Source organism: Perca flavescens, chromosome 15 (genome assembly GCF_004354835.1).
Source record: "Perca flavescens isolate YP-PL-M2 chromosome 15, PFLA_1.0, whole genome shotgun sequence".
Lineage (NCBI taxonomy): Eukaryota > Metazoa > Chordata > Actinopteri > Perciformes > Percidae > Perca > Perca flavescens.
This window is the reverse complement of record NC_041345.1, coordinates 412,602-430,286: the sequence shown is the minus strand read 5'-3', so window position 1 is coordinate 430,286 and position 17,685 is coordinate 412,602. Positions and strand designations below refer to the sequence as shown.

The 17,685-nt window shown below is 47.4% G+C and overlaps 1 protein-coding gene across 1 annotated transcript in view; it reads right to left on the bottom strand.

The window, feature by feature from the left end:
- Window positions 1–3,878: 3,878 nt before the first annotated feature.
- The window catches only part of taok2a (TAO kinase 2a), a 40,016-nt gene continuing 26,209 nt past the window's right edge, over window positions 3,879–17,685 (bottom strand). Inside the window, 9 exon segments of the mRNA XM_028600516.1 lie at window positions 3,879–4,173; window positions 4,176–4,850; window positions 6,673–6,855; window positions 8,205–8,417; window positions 8,713–8,952; window positions 11,609–11,812; window positions 12,779–12,907; window positions 13,336–13,572; window positions 16,669–16,797. Coding sequence (XP_028456317.1) covers window positions 3,922–4,173; window positions 4,176–4,850; window positions 6,673–6,855; window positions 8,205–8,417; window positions 8,713–8,952; window positions 11,609–11,812; window positions 12,779–12,907; window positions 13,336–13,572; window positions 16,669–16,797 — 2,262 coding nt within the window. The 3' untranslated portion in view covers window positions 3,879–3,921.

Below are 17,685 nucleotides of genomic sequence, written 5' to 3'. Positions count from 1 at the left end.
GTCAAAGTGTTTGGACAGTGAACAATCTTCAGTTTACCTGCTACATTTACAGGTATCTTACATTTATATGCATTTATATAAATAGTTAGTTAGTGTGCATGTTTGCCATATAAATGCCGTCTGTACACAAGTTCCATGCACTGAGTTGTACTAATCTGTAATGTAACATGTACATCTTATCTACAGATGCAGAGCAGACTGAAGAGGACACACACACACACACACACACACACACACACACACACACACACACCCCCCTCTGGCAGCGTCCCCTTTAAAGGAGCACTCCGATACTTTGGGACATTTCCTTGTTTGCCGTTTTAAGTCAGACGAGACCACCGGTTGATTTTGGTCTCGGAGTTCAGAACAGAAACGTGAAGGAAACCAGACTTTTACAAATGAATCTGTTTGAGTGTTGAGAGGCGAGCGATACGACAGGCCACCCTGAGTCCACATGAAGTGGGTTAATCGTCAGATATATACGTTTAGACGGCGCGGTACGTTTCCTAAATATCTCTGGGTGTATCAGGTCAGGACACAAGAGGCAGCACGGTGGCTCGGTGGTTAGCACTTCTGCCTCACAGCAACAAGGTTCAGTGTTCAAATCCAGGTGGTCCCGGGCCTCTCTGTGTGGAGTTTGCATGTTCTCCCCGTGTTTGCGTGGGTTTCCTCCGGGAGCTCCAGTTTCTTCCCACCATAAAGACGTGCATACTAGGACTACGGTTGGAAATTAGCTGACTGGCTAACACTTAATATTTACAGAAATGTTGATTAATGTGCATTGTCCCAATCAAATAAATAAATCTAATCTTAAAAACTATTAAAAAGGTATAAAGTCACCGATGTGTTCTTACTTTAAGTTAGAGACTGCCCTCCCCCGAAGAACACCCACTTAAGTTGTTTGTTCGAGCAGCAGATAGGACTACGGCTGGGCTGGTATCGCCAATAAAACCAGAATTTAACTTTCAACATGCTCTCGGAGGGTCTCGTGGCGTTAAACGTCGCCGCCGTAACAGATTTATTTTGTTTTGGCGCCCAGTTAGCTCAGTTGGTAGAGCAGGCGCCCATAGAGGTTTACTGCGTACCACCTACAGTGGCCGTGTGTTCAACTCCGACTCCAGGGGGGTGTTTGGCTCAAGGTCATGGTGCAAAGCACCCTAGGGTGAAATTACTCCGAACCATCACTTTAACTTCCAGTAAAAGATCCATTTCAGGGTTTTGAAGCGTGTTATTTTTTAGTAAAAGTTATTACAAAGTGAAACAGGACACACTGATGTCAGAATCTTAAATTTAAATGAACTTTGAGAAGAGGCTGGAACGTGTTGGTGTTTGAAGGACAGGACCTGTGTGAGCTCTGATGTCTCCTTCTTTAGCCCTGCTCGGAACTGGGAACGTTTTGAACCAAAATCACCGCTAATTGAACATTTGACCACGATGAACGATTAACGAACGATTGTTGCTCGCTGTTTGAGTCTCCTCGTGTTGCTTCCATGCCACAGACTACACAAGGAGAGTATTAACGGGTACCGGCTTCCTGTGTTTCTGTGTCTGAGTGACTGAGGGGAACAATCATCTTTGAAACTGGTCCAGTATTGAGCGTGAACGCTTTAACCGGCAGCCATGGCCGGGCTGCAATGTAACCCTACGGGGCAAACGTGCATCTTAAGTTTGGTCCACTAAAGGTTCTGTTGTTGCTGCTGACAGACTCAGATTATTATTCTAAGTGTCTGACAGTATTATGGGATGGATCCCTACAGAGATAGCTTTTTAAAACCTCTTTGAGACCTTTCTGTTTAACCAGAAACAGCTCTGAGGTTGCGAGCACTAAACCCACCAGACTCCATGTAAATAATCAGTACATTTAGCGTGTAAAGAGCCAGCATATTCTCACATGTAAATCAGTAAATTAAGGGTTTATTTCAACCACAACTAGATTGATTGAAGATTATTTTACGATGTTAAAATTACTGATTATTTACATGGAGTCTGGTGGGTTTAGTGAACAAAATTTTGCGGATGTTTTTATGCTTAAAAAAGGGATCTTACTCTTTAACAGAAAGGTCAACCTCCTTAGAAATCCTTTCCATAATGTTGTCAGACACTTAGAATAATAATCTGAGTCTGTCAGCAGCTCAACTAGCACTTCTGTGAAGGTAAATACAAGCTGAAGAATTACTATTAATTTAGATTACAGCTTGTTTCACTGTTTCTTTGTTTCTCTCTTAATACTGGACCCATGTCAGAGATTGTTGTTCCCCGATAATGCTAGACTTCTGTACTGTGAACACCCAGAGATCAAATTATTAGTAACTAATTATCTGTAATTAAGACAGCAAACAAGCTCACATGTCACAAAAGTCGGACTGTTCCTTTAGGAAGACTTGGAGGGCAGTGGTGGAGTTGTCTCGGCCCAACACAGAGATGGCAGTGTTTCTTTAATTGTCATATACACAATCTTATTTATCACTACAACTAAAAGAAGAATTAGTTTTCAGGAGATCTTCCCCTTGGTCAGCACCCCCCCTCCCTCTCCGCCCCGATGAACGTATGAAACACAAAAAAAAAAACAACAACCTGGGTTAACAATTGACCGTTATTTACATAGTTACAGTGGTTTTAAAGCACCGCAGGCCAAGTGGAAGCTCCACAACGGAGGCTGAAAACCAGAATTTAAACTTTCACCGTGCGCTCTGAGGGTCTCGTGCTGTTAAACGTCGCCGCTGCAACAGATTCAACGGGTCACAAAATCAACAAATGGACTCCAGCTGTTGGTGGTCAGATCTTACACAGCTGGACTCGGTCCTTTGGCAGCACATGGCTCCCTTGTGATTGGTGGATTGTTGGGTTGCTGAGCAGCTCTCTAACGTGTGATTGGTGGATTGTTGGGTTGCTGAGCAGCTCTCTAACGTGTGATTGGTGGATTGTTGGGTTGCTGAGCAGCTCTCTAACGTGTGATTGGTGAATTGTTGGGTTGCTGAGCAGCTCTCTAACGTGTGATTGGTGGATTGTTGGGTTGCTGAGCAGCTCTCTAACGTGTGATTGGTGGATTGTTGGGTTGCTGAGTAGCTCTCTAACGTGTGATTGGTGAATTGTTGGGTTGCTGAGTAGCTCTCTAACGTGTGATTGGTGGATTGTTGGGTTGCTGAGCAGCTCTCTAACGTGTGATTGGTGGATTGTTGGGTTGCTGAGCAGCTCTAACGTGTGATTGGTGGATTGTTGGGTTGCTGAGCAGCTCTAACGTGTGATTGGTGAATTGTTGGGTTGCTGAGCAGCTCTCTAACGTGTGATTGGTGAATTGTTGGGTTGCTGAGCAGCTCTCTAACGTGTGATTGGTGGATTGTTGGGTTGCTGAGCAGCTCTCTAACGTGTGATTGGTGGATTGTTGGGTTGCTGAGTAGCTCTCTAACGTGTGATTGGTGAATTGTTGGGTTGCTGAGTAGCTCTCTAACGTGTGATTGGTGGATTGTTGGGTTGCTGAGCAGCTCTCTAACGTGTGATTGGTGGATTGTTGGGTTGCTGAGCAGCTCTAACGTGTGATTGGTGGATTGTTGGGTTGCTGAGCAGCTCTAACGTGTGATTGGTGGATTGTTGGGTTGCTGAGCAGCTACGGCGATGCTCGGGGTTGTAACACTCGCGTGTTTCTCTGGCAGACTTCATTAAAAAGACTTCTTCTCTTTCGGTTACTGTGCATCAGGAACTCGTCTACGTCCTGCACACTTCTGGAAAGGAAATGTAAAAATGTACTCTTACATTTTTTTTTTAAACAACAGATTTACTTTGCTCCGGCTCTATGAAGCCTCTAAAAAAATATGCTAAGATTTTAAAACTCTCCCCCTCTCTCTCTCCCCCTCTCTCCCTTCCTCTCCCCCTCTCTCGCTCTCCCTCTCTCTAAAGAAGCAGAGTGACCAATCAGAGGTGGTTTCATGAGTACGAGAGGTGCGAGCCGTTAGAGATGTGAGACGTGACCGATGTGCTCCGGCTGAGCCCCCCCCCGTCGCTGCCGGGCCCCCCCGAGGCCGTCCTCCTGAGGGGCTGGGGGCTGTTCCTGAGGGCCATGAGCCCGGGGGGGCCCCGCACGCTCAGCCCGCCGTAGCCCCCCCCCTGAGACGAGGAGGAAGACGAGGCGGAGGGCGCCGGCGAGGAGAGGGAGATGGGGGGAGGAGGTGGGGGGGGGGCAGGAGCGCCAGGGACTGGGAGGAGGCGTGGGAGGCCAGGTGGTGGTGGTGGTGGTGGTGGGGGTGGACCTGCGAGGGATGGGGGTAACCCAGCCACTCCCTGGGGCGCTCTCGCTCCCGGGCCTCGTGGTAGAGCTGCGGCGTGCTCTGGTGGTGCTGCTGGTGCTGGGGGGGCTGGTGGTGCTGGGGGGGCTGGTGGTGCTGGGGGGGCTGGTGGTGCTGGGGGAGGTAGTGCTGCTGCTGGTGGTGATGGGAGGAGGAGGAGGAGGAGTGGGACGAGTGGGAGCCCCGGCTGCTCTGGTGCAGCTCCCCGTCCCTGCCGAGGCAGTGTGCCGATGTGATGGACTCGGCGCGGCTGAAGCCCCCCCCGCCCCCCCCGGCGTGGGCCTGGCTGCGCCAGGAGGGCGTGGCCACCGAGTTCTGCACGCTGTGGCTCCAGTGGCTGCCGGACCGCGGCACGGGCCGGGACGGCCAGCCGGCGGAGCCCGAGGACGGGCTGGGCGTGGGGTAGCCCTGGCTGAAGGCCTCGGCCGGGATGCCGCTCAGAGCCATGTTGCTGAAGCCGAGCCGCATGCTCTCCGAGTCGAAGGCCTCGATCTCGTGGGCCTGGCGCTCCAGCAGGGTCCGGATCCGCTCCGAACGCTCGTTCTGCAGCGAGAGCATCTCCTCCTCGATCTGACGGCAGAGGGTCAGACGGTTAGGGGCGGAGTCACCACAACAACAACAACCACCAGGGTTCAGATCTTAACCAGTACTTTTTCATGACTTTTTGGCAAATTTCCATGACTATGTGTTCCTGAAAATGTTAGTCGACATTATACAATAAGAATATGTAGGGCTGCCACCTCTTAGTGGATTAGTCGACTTATCGGTCGTTTTGGTCTTAGTCGACTAAGATTTCTTTAGTCGACTAGTCATTTATGCTTCATGCTTAATTACTCATTTCCAAGAAACTTCTGTTCACATTTCTGGTAAACACAAGATTTAAAGTGGTGCTGATATATCGTATTGATATTAAGACATTTGCGATTTTACGTGTATCGGCCGATACGCGGCTGCTGCGTTCGCCGGTAGTTTCTCCAGACAGGAGTCCACAGGCAGCTCTGTGTTGCTGGAGACGCTGCACACTGCACACATCATCTGGGTGATATGAATGTAAGATGATTGCAGAAGTGACGCTGATCATTGTTTTTGGTTATTTTTTCTAATGAAATGACAGAGCAGATTCATATGGCAGGGTTTATATTTTTATGCTGTAAATTAAGGGAGAAAAAGCAGTATCGGCTCCAAATATCGGCTCAAAAAAATCGGCAGCCCGTATCGGTCATCGGCTAAGGCTGATGGAAATAAATCGGCATCGGCACTAAAAAAAAAAATCCATATCGGTCGATCCCTAATAAAGGCCGAATAAAGAGAAACCAAATTAAGACGCCATAAGTATCCACTGAACTTAACGACTCGTAACTTAAACAGGTTCTGCTTTGGTTCCCACTATCAGGACTTCCTCAGACCAGAAGGGTTTCACTCATTCTGAACTAAAGACCAGTGGCCATTTTGACCGTGATGTGTTTCCAATGTTTGGTTTTTGCCAAAGTGAAGAACGCAAACTGAACCGAATGGAAAAAAAATAAATAAAAAGAGCCTACCGAACTATAGGTCTAAAAGCACCCTAAGGTGTGTCAAACTGGCAGTAAACCAGCAGTAGAGAGTTATAAAACTAGAAAAGCTGATAGGTAGTGCAGCACCGGTGCCTAAACGGCTGGGATCTACCGGACCGAATAGCAACCCGGATTTCGGTGCCTCATTCTGGTGCAACTGATGTCTGCACGGTTCTCTGATGCTCAATTACCTATTTTTGAGGGGGGAATAAACTTCAAAATTTCACCGCGAAAGCATGAACTGTCCTCTGGAGGACCTCCACCAGACCAGCGGGCGCCTGTGGATTGTTGTCGGTGCGGCAGGCGAGGGAGGCGGGGAGGAAGTAGAAGCTGGATGCCGGTCGGGGCTGCTAGCCTGGCTAAGGAAACTACCACACAATTCGCCACTGCAGAGACTCATCTTCACCAACGACAGCACACAAAATGGATATATATGCTACAAATACACATGGAACTGCTGCGTGATGATTATTACCGGAGCCTGGCTGAACACACCCACTCATCCCAGATGGCAGCTAGCAGCTAAGAGGGTAGGTGAATTTAAACAATGGCTAAGTTGCTAAATGCATCTTGTGGTCATGTAAGGGCCCTGTTCATGTTGCACAGACATTTTAATTGCATTTTGTGTCTGTTAAGAGGCACAAAGACACTCTTTATCTTATGCCCCCATAACTGCCGTTTTAGCTGAGTGGGAGCTCTCGGCATTAGCTGCAGCAGCTCCGTGTTGCTAGCACCGATTCGGCTCGTTTTTTTTTGCTATCGGCAGTACTCATACGTATAGCAATCAACATTAACGTAAAACTTGCCCGAAGTTCTCCTTTAAAGACGGGCGCTCTTACCCGTTGCTCCAGCAGTGCCCGGCGGATGGATACCCGCTGCTCCAGGTCCTTCACCTCGCGCTCGTGCTGCGTGTCAGTGTGGATCTTGATCTTGCTCTGGTAGGCGTTCAGCAGCTCCAGCTCCTGCTGCAGCTGCATCCTCAGCACCTGGTACTCCGCCTCCTGGGTCTCGTCCAGACGCAGCTGTGGGAGCAGACAAACGGGGGCGAGCGTTAGGATCACAAGAGCTCGATCTGCTCAGAGAACTGAGGTGGTGATGCGACGGCTTTAATAAAGCTATAGTGTGTAGTTTCTGTTGGCCCCATGAGGAATTGTAAGTAATGACCACAACGCAGTCTGAGCATTCACATGACCTAAGCCCCCCCCTCCACCACAGTTAATAGTAGCGTTTATTCATGATGGACTCTTCAGAAGATGTAATGAAGTATGAAGCTTAGTGCCACCCAAGATGATTGGGATTGGCTTAAAAGAAATGCAAATAACCAGAATGCATCTGCAGTGTAGCAGCGCTGTGGAGTAAGGTCTGGCTATGTGAGACTAATCTATTTATGTCGCCTACACAAATTAAATTTTCCCAAATGCTGTTTGTCCTTTGCTGTCATTGTGTGAATGTGCTGAACGGTGGCTGTGTGGAGGTGTAGGTTTCAGGTGTAGAAGGTGGCTGTGTGGAGGTTTCAGATGTAGAAGGTGGCTGTGTGGAGGTGCAGGTTTCAGGTGTAGAAGGTGGCTGTGTGGAGGTGTAGGTTTCAGGTGTAGAAGGTGGCTGTGTGGAGGTGCAGGTTTCAGGTGTAGAAGGTGGCTGTGTGGAGGTGTAGGTTTCAGGTGTAGAAGGTGGCTGTGTGGAGGTGCAGGTTTCAGGTGTAGAAGGTGGCTGTGTGGAGGTGCAGGTTTCAGGTGTAGAAGGTGGCTGTGTGCAGATTTCAGGTGTAGAAGGTGGCTGTGTGGAGGTGTAGGTTTCAGGTGTAGAAGGTGGCTGTGTGGAGGTTTCAGGTGTAGAAGGTGGCTGTGTGGAGGTGTAGGTTTCAGATGTAGAAGGTGGCTGTGTGGAGGTGCAGGTTTCAGGTGTAGAAGGTGGCTGTGTGGAGGTGTAGGTTTCAGATGTAGAAGGTGGCTGTGTGGAGGTGCAGGTTTCAGGTGTAGAAGGTGGCTGTGTGGAGGTGTAGGTTTCAGATGTAGAAGGTGGCTGTGTGGAGGTGCAGGTTTCAGGTGTAGAAGGTGGCTGTGTGGAGGTGTAGGTTTCAGATGTAGAAGGTGGCTGTGTGGAGGTGTAGGTTTCAGATGTAGAAGGTGGCTGTGTGGAGGTGTAGGTTTCAGGTGTAGAAGGTGGCTGTGTGGAGGTGTAGGTTTCAGATGTAGAAGGTGGCTGTGTGGAGGTGTAGGTTTCAGGTGTAGAAGGTGGCTGTGTGGAGGTGTAGGTTTCAGATGTAGAAGGTGGCTGTGTGGAGGTGTAGGTTTCAGGTGTAGAAGGTGGCTGTGTGGAGGTGCAGGTTTCAGGTGTAGAAGGTGCGCGCAGGTTTCCTTGCCTTACTCACAGCCTGTGTGGACAGCATGTCGTTGATGGAGTGGTCGTACTGCTCGGCCAGGATGGCCAGCTTACGTGTTTGCTCCTCTTTGAGGCGTTTAAGGACGGCCTTGTGGTCGGATTTGGGAGTGCTCTCCAGCAGGTGGTTTCTCAGGGCTTTGTACTGACGCGTCTGGATCTTACAGGTCTCCTGGAACTGACGCTTGATCTGCAGCTCCTTGGACTGAAACAATCAGAATCAGAAAATGGTTTATTGCCAAAGTAAGTTACACCTATGTGGAATTTGCCTTGGTGATTTGTGCGTACATACCACAGATGCTCACAAGTCTCTGAGCTAGAGTCCAAGTCAAGTCTCTGAGCTAGAGTCCAAGTCAAGTCTCTGAGCTAGAGTCCAAGTCAAGTCAATAAATGTATCAATAGATGTAAATCTATCCAAAAGACATTGAGTAATCATGTATAATAATCCTGATTAAGATTCTTCCCATAATCAAGCAGCCCTAAGTTGGTCTCCTTCATACCTTGAGGCTCTTGGGCTGCTGACGGACCTCAATGGTGTGTTTCTGTCGCAGCTCTTGCTCACGGCGCTTGTTGTACTCCATCTGGTTGGTCAGCTCGGTCTGGTGTTGCGTTCGGATCAGGTCGGCCCGGGTCCGCTGCACCGAGCCCAGCTGCCTGAACTCCAGCTCCTGGGTGGACTCGTGGTGCCGCAGCAGCATGGCACACTCCAGATCCTTCTGGGTCTGCTTCTTGTTCAGGTCCTGGTGGAGGAACACGAGGAAGGAGAGGACAGAAGAAGACTGTAAACTCAACCCAGTGTTTCCCTCAGAAGAGTTGTTCAGACCGGTGGCTAGTGTCTGTTTTCAATGAGGGCCCAGTTAGTCACAGACTGATGACAGCATTAATGTAGAGCCCAATAGTTTCTGTATAACAGAATCGCAAAAATTGAGAATTTAAAAAAGCTATAAGACAGATTACATAGGGCCCTACATTCAGTCAGTGCTAAAAGCTAACTGGGGAACTGAAAATATGACTACGTCTGGTACCCCTTTCACACCAATGGCTCAATCAGGGTTATACCCAGGAGGAACAATGCAGATTCCGTCCTGGTCGTGGAACAACGGGACCAGCTCTTCACTCTCGCAAGGATCCTGGAGGGAGCCTGGGAGTATGCCCAACCGGTCTACATGTGTTTTGTGGATTTGGAGAAGGCGTATGACCGGGTCCCCCGGGAGATACTGTGGGAGGTGCTGCGGGAGTATGGGGGGAGGGGGTCTCTACTCAGGGCCATCCAATCTCTGTACGACCAAAGCGAGAGCTGTGTCCGGGTTCTCGGTAGTAAGTCGGACTCGTTTCAGGTGAGGGTTGGCCTCCGCCAGGGCTGCGCTTTGTCACCAATCCTGTTTGTAATATTTATGGACAGGATATCGAGGCGTAGTCAGGGTGGGTAGGGGTTGCAGTTTGGTGGGCTGGGGATCTCATCGCTGCTCTTTGCAGATGACGTGGTCCTGATGGCATCATCGGCCTGCGACCTTCAGCACTCACTGGATCGGTTCACAACCGAGTGTGAAGCAGTTGGGATGAGGATCAGTACCTCTAAATCGGAGGCCATGGTTCTCAGCAGGAAACCGATGGAATGCCTTCTCCAGGTAGGGAATGAGTCCTTACCCCAAGTGAAGGAGTTCAAGTACCTTGGGGTTTTGTTTGCAAGTGAGGGGACAATGGAGCGGGAGATTGGTCGGAGAATCGGCGCAGCGGGTGCGGTATTACATTCAATTTATCGCACCGTTGTGACGAAAAGAGAGCTTAGCCAGAAGGCAAAGCTCTCAATCTACCGGTCAGTTTTCGTTCCTACCCTCATCTATGGTCATGAAGGCTGGGTCATGACCGAAAGAACGAGATCCAGGGTACAAGCGGCTGAAATGGGTTTCCTCAGGAGGGTGGCTGGCGTCTCCCTTAGAGATAGGGTGAGAAGCTCAGTCATCCGTGAGGAGCTCGGAGTAGAGCCGCTGCTCCTTTGCGTCGAAAGGAGCCAGTTGAGGTGGTTCGGGCATCTGGTAAGGATGCCCCTGGGCGCCCCCTAGGGAGGTGTTCCAGGCACGTCCAGCTGGGAGGAGGCCTCGGGAAGACCCAGGACTAGGTGGAGGGAGGTCCAGCTGGGAGGAGGCCTCGGGAAGACCCAGGACTAGGTGGAGGGAGGTCCAGCTGGGAGGAGGCCTCGGGAAGACCCAGGACTAGGTGGAGGGAGGTCCAGCTGGGAGGAGGCCTCGGGGAAGACCCAGGACTAGGTGGAGGGAGGTCCAGCTGGGAGGAGGCCTCGGGGAAGACCCAGGACTAGGTGGATGGGAGGTCCAGCTGGGAGGAGGCCTCGGGGAAGACCCAGGACTAGGTGGAGGGAGGTCCAGCTGGGAGGAGGCCTCGGGGAAGACCCAGGACTAGGTGGAGGGATTATATCTTCAACCTGGCCTGGGAACGCCTCGGGATCCCCCAGTCGGAGCTGGTTAATGTTGCTCGGGAAAGGGAAGTTTGGGGTCCCCTGCTGGAGCTGCTCCCCCCACGACCCGACACCGGATAAGCGGACGAAGATGGATGGGTTATACCCAGGTCGACTGTGTGTTTGAATGGGGCAACGTTCCTTCATCTACTCGGCTTTAGGACCCAGGTCTGCAGGTGGGTTTGATCAGAGTAGACTATTGTATTCGACCTGGGCGGGACAAATTATGTGATTGGTTGGAAATGACAGTGGGGCACAGGTCACAGGTCGCTGCCTATGTTTGCCGCACACTTTGAAAAAACAGCAACATAAATGTTGTCTCCCTGTGCTGTATGCTGGGGTTTTCACCATAAACTTATAAAACTAGGATATTCACAGGCAGCTGCAACAGCAGCAGAGCTGTTCACTTCATTTCCAACAGTCACTGACAGTGGGTGCCCAGATGTTCACTAGTCGGCCTTTTGCAGAGCGGCAGCAGAGTTTTACAGGCAAAACTGCCTTTAAAAACCAAGTGTTACATATGAAGATCAGTTTTCTTTCAAATTCTCTCTGCACCGCGGCTCTTACTCCCTCTCTCTGGCACGAGACACCTGACTGCAGACCGCAGTTCAGTGCGCCTGCCGGGGAGCGCATATCTCTTTGTCTTTCTAAAAAAATGAGTCTTGCAGCAAACAGCAAAGCTTAACTTTACTTTTAATGAAATCAAAGAAAGATGTTTTAGATATTAGAGTAACTTCCTTGTCTAGCTGCTGCAATAAATATGCATGAGAAGAAATCACCTGAAAGGTGTTTGATGGTTATTTATTTGTGCTTTAGAATGTAACCACGAAGTACATCGTCCCTGGTCTAAAAAGACCTGTATCCTGGCAATAGCCTAGATTTGTTAATTGCATGGTTTGAAGTGTGAAGATGGAGTGCCGTACCTCTCTGAGCAGGTCCTGCTCCAGGTTGTGGCGAGCCAGCAGCATCTTCCTCTTGTACTGGCGGCACTGCAGCTCGTAGTACTGCCGCTGCCTCCGCAGCAGGCTGGCCTCCTCCTCCGCCTGCATCTGCTGCAGACACTCCTTCTGACGGATCAGCCACTCCTGCTTCTCCCGCTTCGGAGTCAACTGGTTCTCGTTGAGCTCCTGTTAAAGAGACCAAAAGTGAGACTGTAGCGCAGACGTGCCCAAATTCTTTTATTTGAAGGGCCAGGAAATGATCTGGATGGAAGGCCGCCGGACAAAAATAAATGTTGGGGTTATGTGAATTGACATTACATTAAAGCGCAACTCTCGCCAAAATGTACTTAGGGTCTTTTTGTGAATGTACCAGAGCCAAAATTCAGTTTTAAAGCATTTTTAGGACGCAAGCGCCACTTTTAAGATTTACCGTATTCTCGTTTTTCGGTCAGATGGCCTTGTAAATGGGAGTGATACTTGGAGCAAAGTCTCATGTTGTGTCGAGCCTTCTTAGTGTTTTAAAAATAGCTATTTTGATGCTATCATAGAAGTGCCCCTAGCTCTCCCATTCAAAAGGCCATATGACCGAAAACCGAAAAATACGGTAAATATTATAAGTAGCACTTCCGTCCTAAATATGCTTTTAAAACTGAAGTTTGACTTGGGTACATTGACAAAAAGACCCTAGGCTGCATTTTGGCAAGAATTACACTTTAAATACGTTCTCATGTCTACTTTAACTGTTTTGTGTGAAGTACATTGAGCTTACGTTGTATAAATGTGCTCACTGGATGCTGCCGTTCCAGCCAGTGTGCTTACGCTCAACAGATGTGTGAGGCAGTGTCTCCTTCACAGCTGAATTTATAATTCATGTATGTCAATGCAATAGATGCATTTTATTTAAAGGATCAGGGTTTTGTTGTCATAATATGACACAGAAGTAGTAGTTTTACTCCCTTCACGCTACACACAGAAAATATATAAACATTTAAATTAGAAAATAAAACAGGACAACTAAATTATATTGACAAGGAATATATACATTGGTATTAAGTGACTGTGTGTGCCTGAAGGGTAACTACCAGTGTGCTGTGGTTTAGGGAATCTGATCTCCGTTAGTATTTGGATGTGTGAACATGTGTTGGCTCGGACCTCTTTAAGCTGATCCTTGCGCTGGCGGTACTGGCGTTTCTGGGACTCCAGTAAACTGGTCAGTTCTTTCTTCTGCTGGCCCAGTATGTGCTGCTGGAACTTCTTCTCTTCTGCCAGAGCAGCTTTCGTCTGCAGGGTGACAGCAAAACACAGGTCGAGGTCAGAGGTCGGCTCTCTGAAGAACACGTTACAGCAGCGCTTTCACACATTTTATAATACAACCGGAAAGTAGTTGCTATATTTGATTACATATCCATGATCAGATGAGCCCCTTTCTCAGATGAGACAACAGACAGACAGAGTTAGTCAGTTAACAGTCAGTTTTACAGAGAAAAGAGAGAGACAGAAGACCAAAACATTTTATAATAAAAAAAATAAAATTATCTGGCAACTTCATATTGTCTATTTCTTTTTCCTTCTACATTTTCTTGAACTAAAAGATATTGATATTACCCTTTAAATCATTATCCACATACTCAAATACACATTTGCTTTAAAAGATGTCCGTTCACACTGGTGCACATGCTTCACTCCGAGCCGACAGGACTAAAACTAACCTCTTTCTCCAGGATGGCCTGGTGCTTCTTGGCCAGCTTGTCGGCCTCGGTGGAGAAGCTGTTCCTCTGATTCTCCAGCTCTTTGTCCAGCTTCAGCTGGTGCTCGTCCATCTCCGCCTTCAGCTTGTTCTCCAGCCCCATTAGCTGCTTCTGGTGCTGCCGCCTCATACGCTTGTAGCCGGACATCTGCTCCCGCAGCGCCGAGCCCTGCTCGTGTTCCTGGATCTGACGGGTCACCTGGAGGAGGAACACGTGAACACAAGGGCACGTTCAATCTCAAAACAGCGTGCACAGTTTTGCTACGGTTTCCCGGTTGAATGACCTGTTCCCTCGGAACAGTGTGAAGCGGCTTTGAACTCTGTTTTCTCTGGTTTGGTGGCTGTGTCCCAGGTGATAGCCAATCAGCAGAGAGGTGTCTGTAAACCCAGGTGATAGCCAATCAGCAGAGAGGTGTCTGTAAACCCAGGTGATAGCCAATCAGCAGAGAGGTGTCTGTAAACCCAGGTGATAGCCAATCAGCAGAGAGGTGTCTGTAAACCCACCGGTAATAAAAAGGAGGGTGTTCAATGTAAGTGTTGCTACGTGTTCGTCTGGGCTGAACATGGCCCTGGTCTCTTGAGTGTTTTAATGTTCTGGTAATTGCGTTTCTGTCATCCAACAGGCCCGAGATGTGTGCAACAATGAGGTGGCATGAGAAGGCACTCCATCAGTGCCTTGCCCAACGGCCCATGGCAGCTCCTTCTCCCTTTTGCTCTATCAGGCAAGACACACTTTTCCTGGGATTAGATGTGTGGTTAACTTGACTTCCCAGTGGCTTAGGTCTGCAGGCAAGTCAGAAACTGTGCCTTTAAATGAGCCGATCTGTAAGATCATAATGTCACAACTACTCACTCTATCCATCCACCTACCTACCTACCTATATGTAGAAAGTGCTACTACTGTGCCGTTACAGTCATTCCCCTCACCGAGCACAGTTCAATTTCAGTTCTATTTACTAGAGGTCGACCGATATGGGTTTTCTCTGGCCGATGCAGATCTTTATGGAGGAAATATTTATTCAACTGTTGCTTAATTAAATATAACATCAAAAGAGAGAAGTTGTCTGAGTCGTGTTTTAAACAGACACACCTGGGGCGAAGTTGGGAACCAGAATCAGCTTTAAATCCAGTCCTAATCTAGTCCTCACTAACACGGGCCCAGTTATAGTAACTACATGAAAACTTCACGGTTGTAGCATGAAATGTCGTTTGTGTTTAGCCTCCATCATCACTTTCTATCATGTGAAACCAGAGCCAGCCTAGTGGTGAATCTGCAGACAGATGCTTAACAGTGTGCTCCTCAGCAGTAAGCTCCCCTTGCTGCTCAGAAGGGGCCTCTGCACCCCTTTGGTTTCAGACCCTCCCACCAGCCTTTGGGCCACGCCTACATTGACATGTGTCAAGTCCAAATGAAAAGGCAATGTTAAATTGAAATTCAAAAGCCAAATATTAAATGAAAATTAAAATCCAATGTTAAATTGAAATTCAAAAGCCAAATATTAAATTCAAAAGCCAAATGGAAAATTTGATCTCGCTTTGTTTTCCCTTTGGACTTTCAATTTCTCTTTGGTCTTTCAATTTGAATTATGAATAAATATTTCCTCCATAGATCTTTAGAAATCAGGGTCAGCAGATGGCCGATAAATGCTGCAGATTAATTTTGGCCGATATTTGGCCGATATGCGCTTGTTTTTAAACCTCTATTTGAAAGATAAAATGTAACACTAATATACACAGAATTTCTCAACAAAAACATTTATTGAACACTTCACCAATCTACACTTGTATAATGTAAAAACATACTGTATATTGTTTAAATAATGTATGAAAAATATATTAAATAAACTTTGTCAAATAAACTTTTAAATGAAAAAATAAAGTTTAGTGCACTTAGCATTTAAACTTCTGAGAATACAAATCTGCAAGCTTCACAGAAAGTGACATGTTATTATTAATCTCAACACTATTTAACTCCTGTTGAATCACATCAGACTAGGGCTATCTAAAGTCAATTCTTGTTCACCTTGTTTGTTAGATCATTGTTCATTTGTTGAAGTGTTGTATCTGTGTTTTGGGGATCCTACTGTTACATGTCCTGTTGCACTCATTAGGATCTTATCTGAGCAGATTTCTGTCATTCAAACAACTCTGAGTTGTAATTTAAAACTAGTCCAGCCAATTTAATAAAATTAAGGGTTTTATTCATGCTCAAGTCCATAGATGCAGTTAACGGATACAGGCACGGAGAACTGAAGGCTGTGTTAACAACGATTAGCTCCGTTAGCGGTTAGCTCCGTTAGCGGATAGCTTCAGTTAGTGGATGAGACTGTCACGGACAAGGGTAACAACCAGACTCCACAGCGGTGTGGCCGCGGTGTTTTGTACAGTTTTATTAGTAGGCCTACAGTTAAACAAAGTGACTGTGCGAGACACAGCGCAAGAATTCACGAGGGGAGGGGCTGGAGGCAGCTGGTCTGAGTGCGCTGTAAAAAATGTCGTCTAATCATGTTTTTAACACTAGGCTGCCCGCAGATGCGCCTGCCAATAATCGGCTTGATATACTGGGACATTGGCCGATGCCGATTATGTTAAAAAATGCCAAAAATCGGCCGATTAATCGGTCGACCTCTACTATTTACAGTATCAAATCATAACACGAGTTATCTCGAGACACTTTACAGATAGAGTAGGTCTAGACCACACTATAATTTACAAAGACCCAACAATTCCAACAATCACAGTAATTCCCTCAAGAGCAAGCAGTGCGACAGTGGCGAGGAAAAACTCCCTCTTGGGAAGAAACCTGGGACAGACCCAGGCTCTCGGTAGGAAGTGTCTGACGGGCCGGTTGGGGGTGTGATGAACAGTGGCGATAATAGTCACATTAATAATGGAACAGTGACAGTTGCGAAAGAACCAGAAACTCTGACCAATCAGAGCAGACTGGGTTTTATCAGGAGATGGGCTTAAGGAGCTAGGCGCTAAAACTTAGCGTTTCAGACAGAGGAATAAAGAATTATAGAATAAAGGTACATTTAGAAAAATAATAACGTTTTTTTTAACATTAAAGCATGTAAATATGTTCTAGTAGAAACCCTAAATACACTTATAAACATTAAAATGAACAGAATATGGGACCTTCAATGTAGGGAATCTGTCTTATAACTTATAACGTGATTGGGTCTATGATTCCTATACCACAGACACTACAGGGCTCTGCTTTAATGCCAGCCGGGACCATCGTCTGGGGGAATCCCTGCAGGTGATAGCCAATCAGCAGAGAAAGAAGATTTACCAAGGAGGCGGTCCGGATGGTGGCAAAGTGGTCCCGGTTGCGGTAGTAGGCTCGGCGGCGTTCAGCTGAGGCAGCCTGAGGCTGGTCCATCTCCGGCTGGTACGGGTCATCGTAGATGTTATCCTGACCCTGAGGAGGAGGACCACGGTCAGACATCTTTAACATACACAAACTAATTGGTAGAGATGGTCCGATACCAGTATCGGTATCGGCTCCGATACTGCCTTAAACTCTGGTATCGGGAAGTACTGGAGTTTATGCACCGATCCGATACCACGTAATAAAGCCCTAAAGAAAATCTACGTTAAAGTAGTTTATTTAGGTTCTTTTTCCGTTATAACCGACTGTCAAACTGGAGAATAAAAGAAAGTTCTGTGTTTGTTCATGTTTTACAAAGAGTTTAACCTGAGCCAGACCGACAACAAAGATAGAAATCATATCACATCCATACAGGGATAGTAGTATACAGCTGTTAAAACATAACAAAATATATAACACACTGGTATCGGATCAGTACTCGGTATCGGCCGATACGCAAGTTCAGGTATCGGAATCGGTATTGGGAAGCAAAAAATGGTATCGGACCATCTCTACTAATTGGGCTGGATAATCGATCCCAATTCAGAACAGCCCGCTTTCTTTCAAAGTTTTTGTCGGTGTTTCTGAAGTGCTTATCGCTTATTGTCAGTATTTTCAACCTGTTCCTCCCTCCCTCCCTCCCTCCCTATGTGTCCTAACTTTGGAGCATTATTTAGCATGATATGTCTCCTAACTTTGGAGCATTATCTAGCATGATATGTCTCCCAACTTTAGATTATTATTTAGCATGATATGTGTCCTAACTTTGGAGCATTATTTAGCATGATATGTCTCCTAACTTTAGAGCATTATGATATGTCTCCTAACTTTGGAGCATTATTTAGCATGATAGGTCTCCTAACTTTGGAGCATTATTTAACGTGACATGGATTCCTTAGATCATCTGGTTTAACGTGAACTCTTGCTTTAAAACAGAGC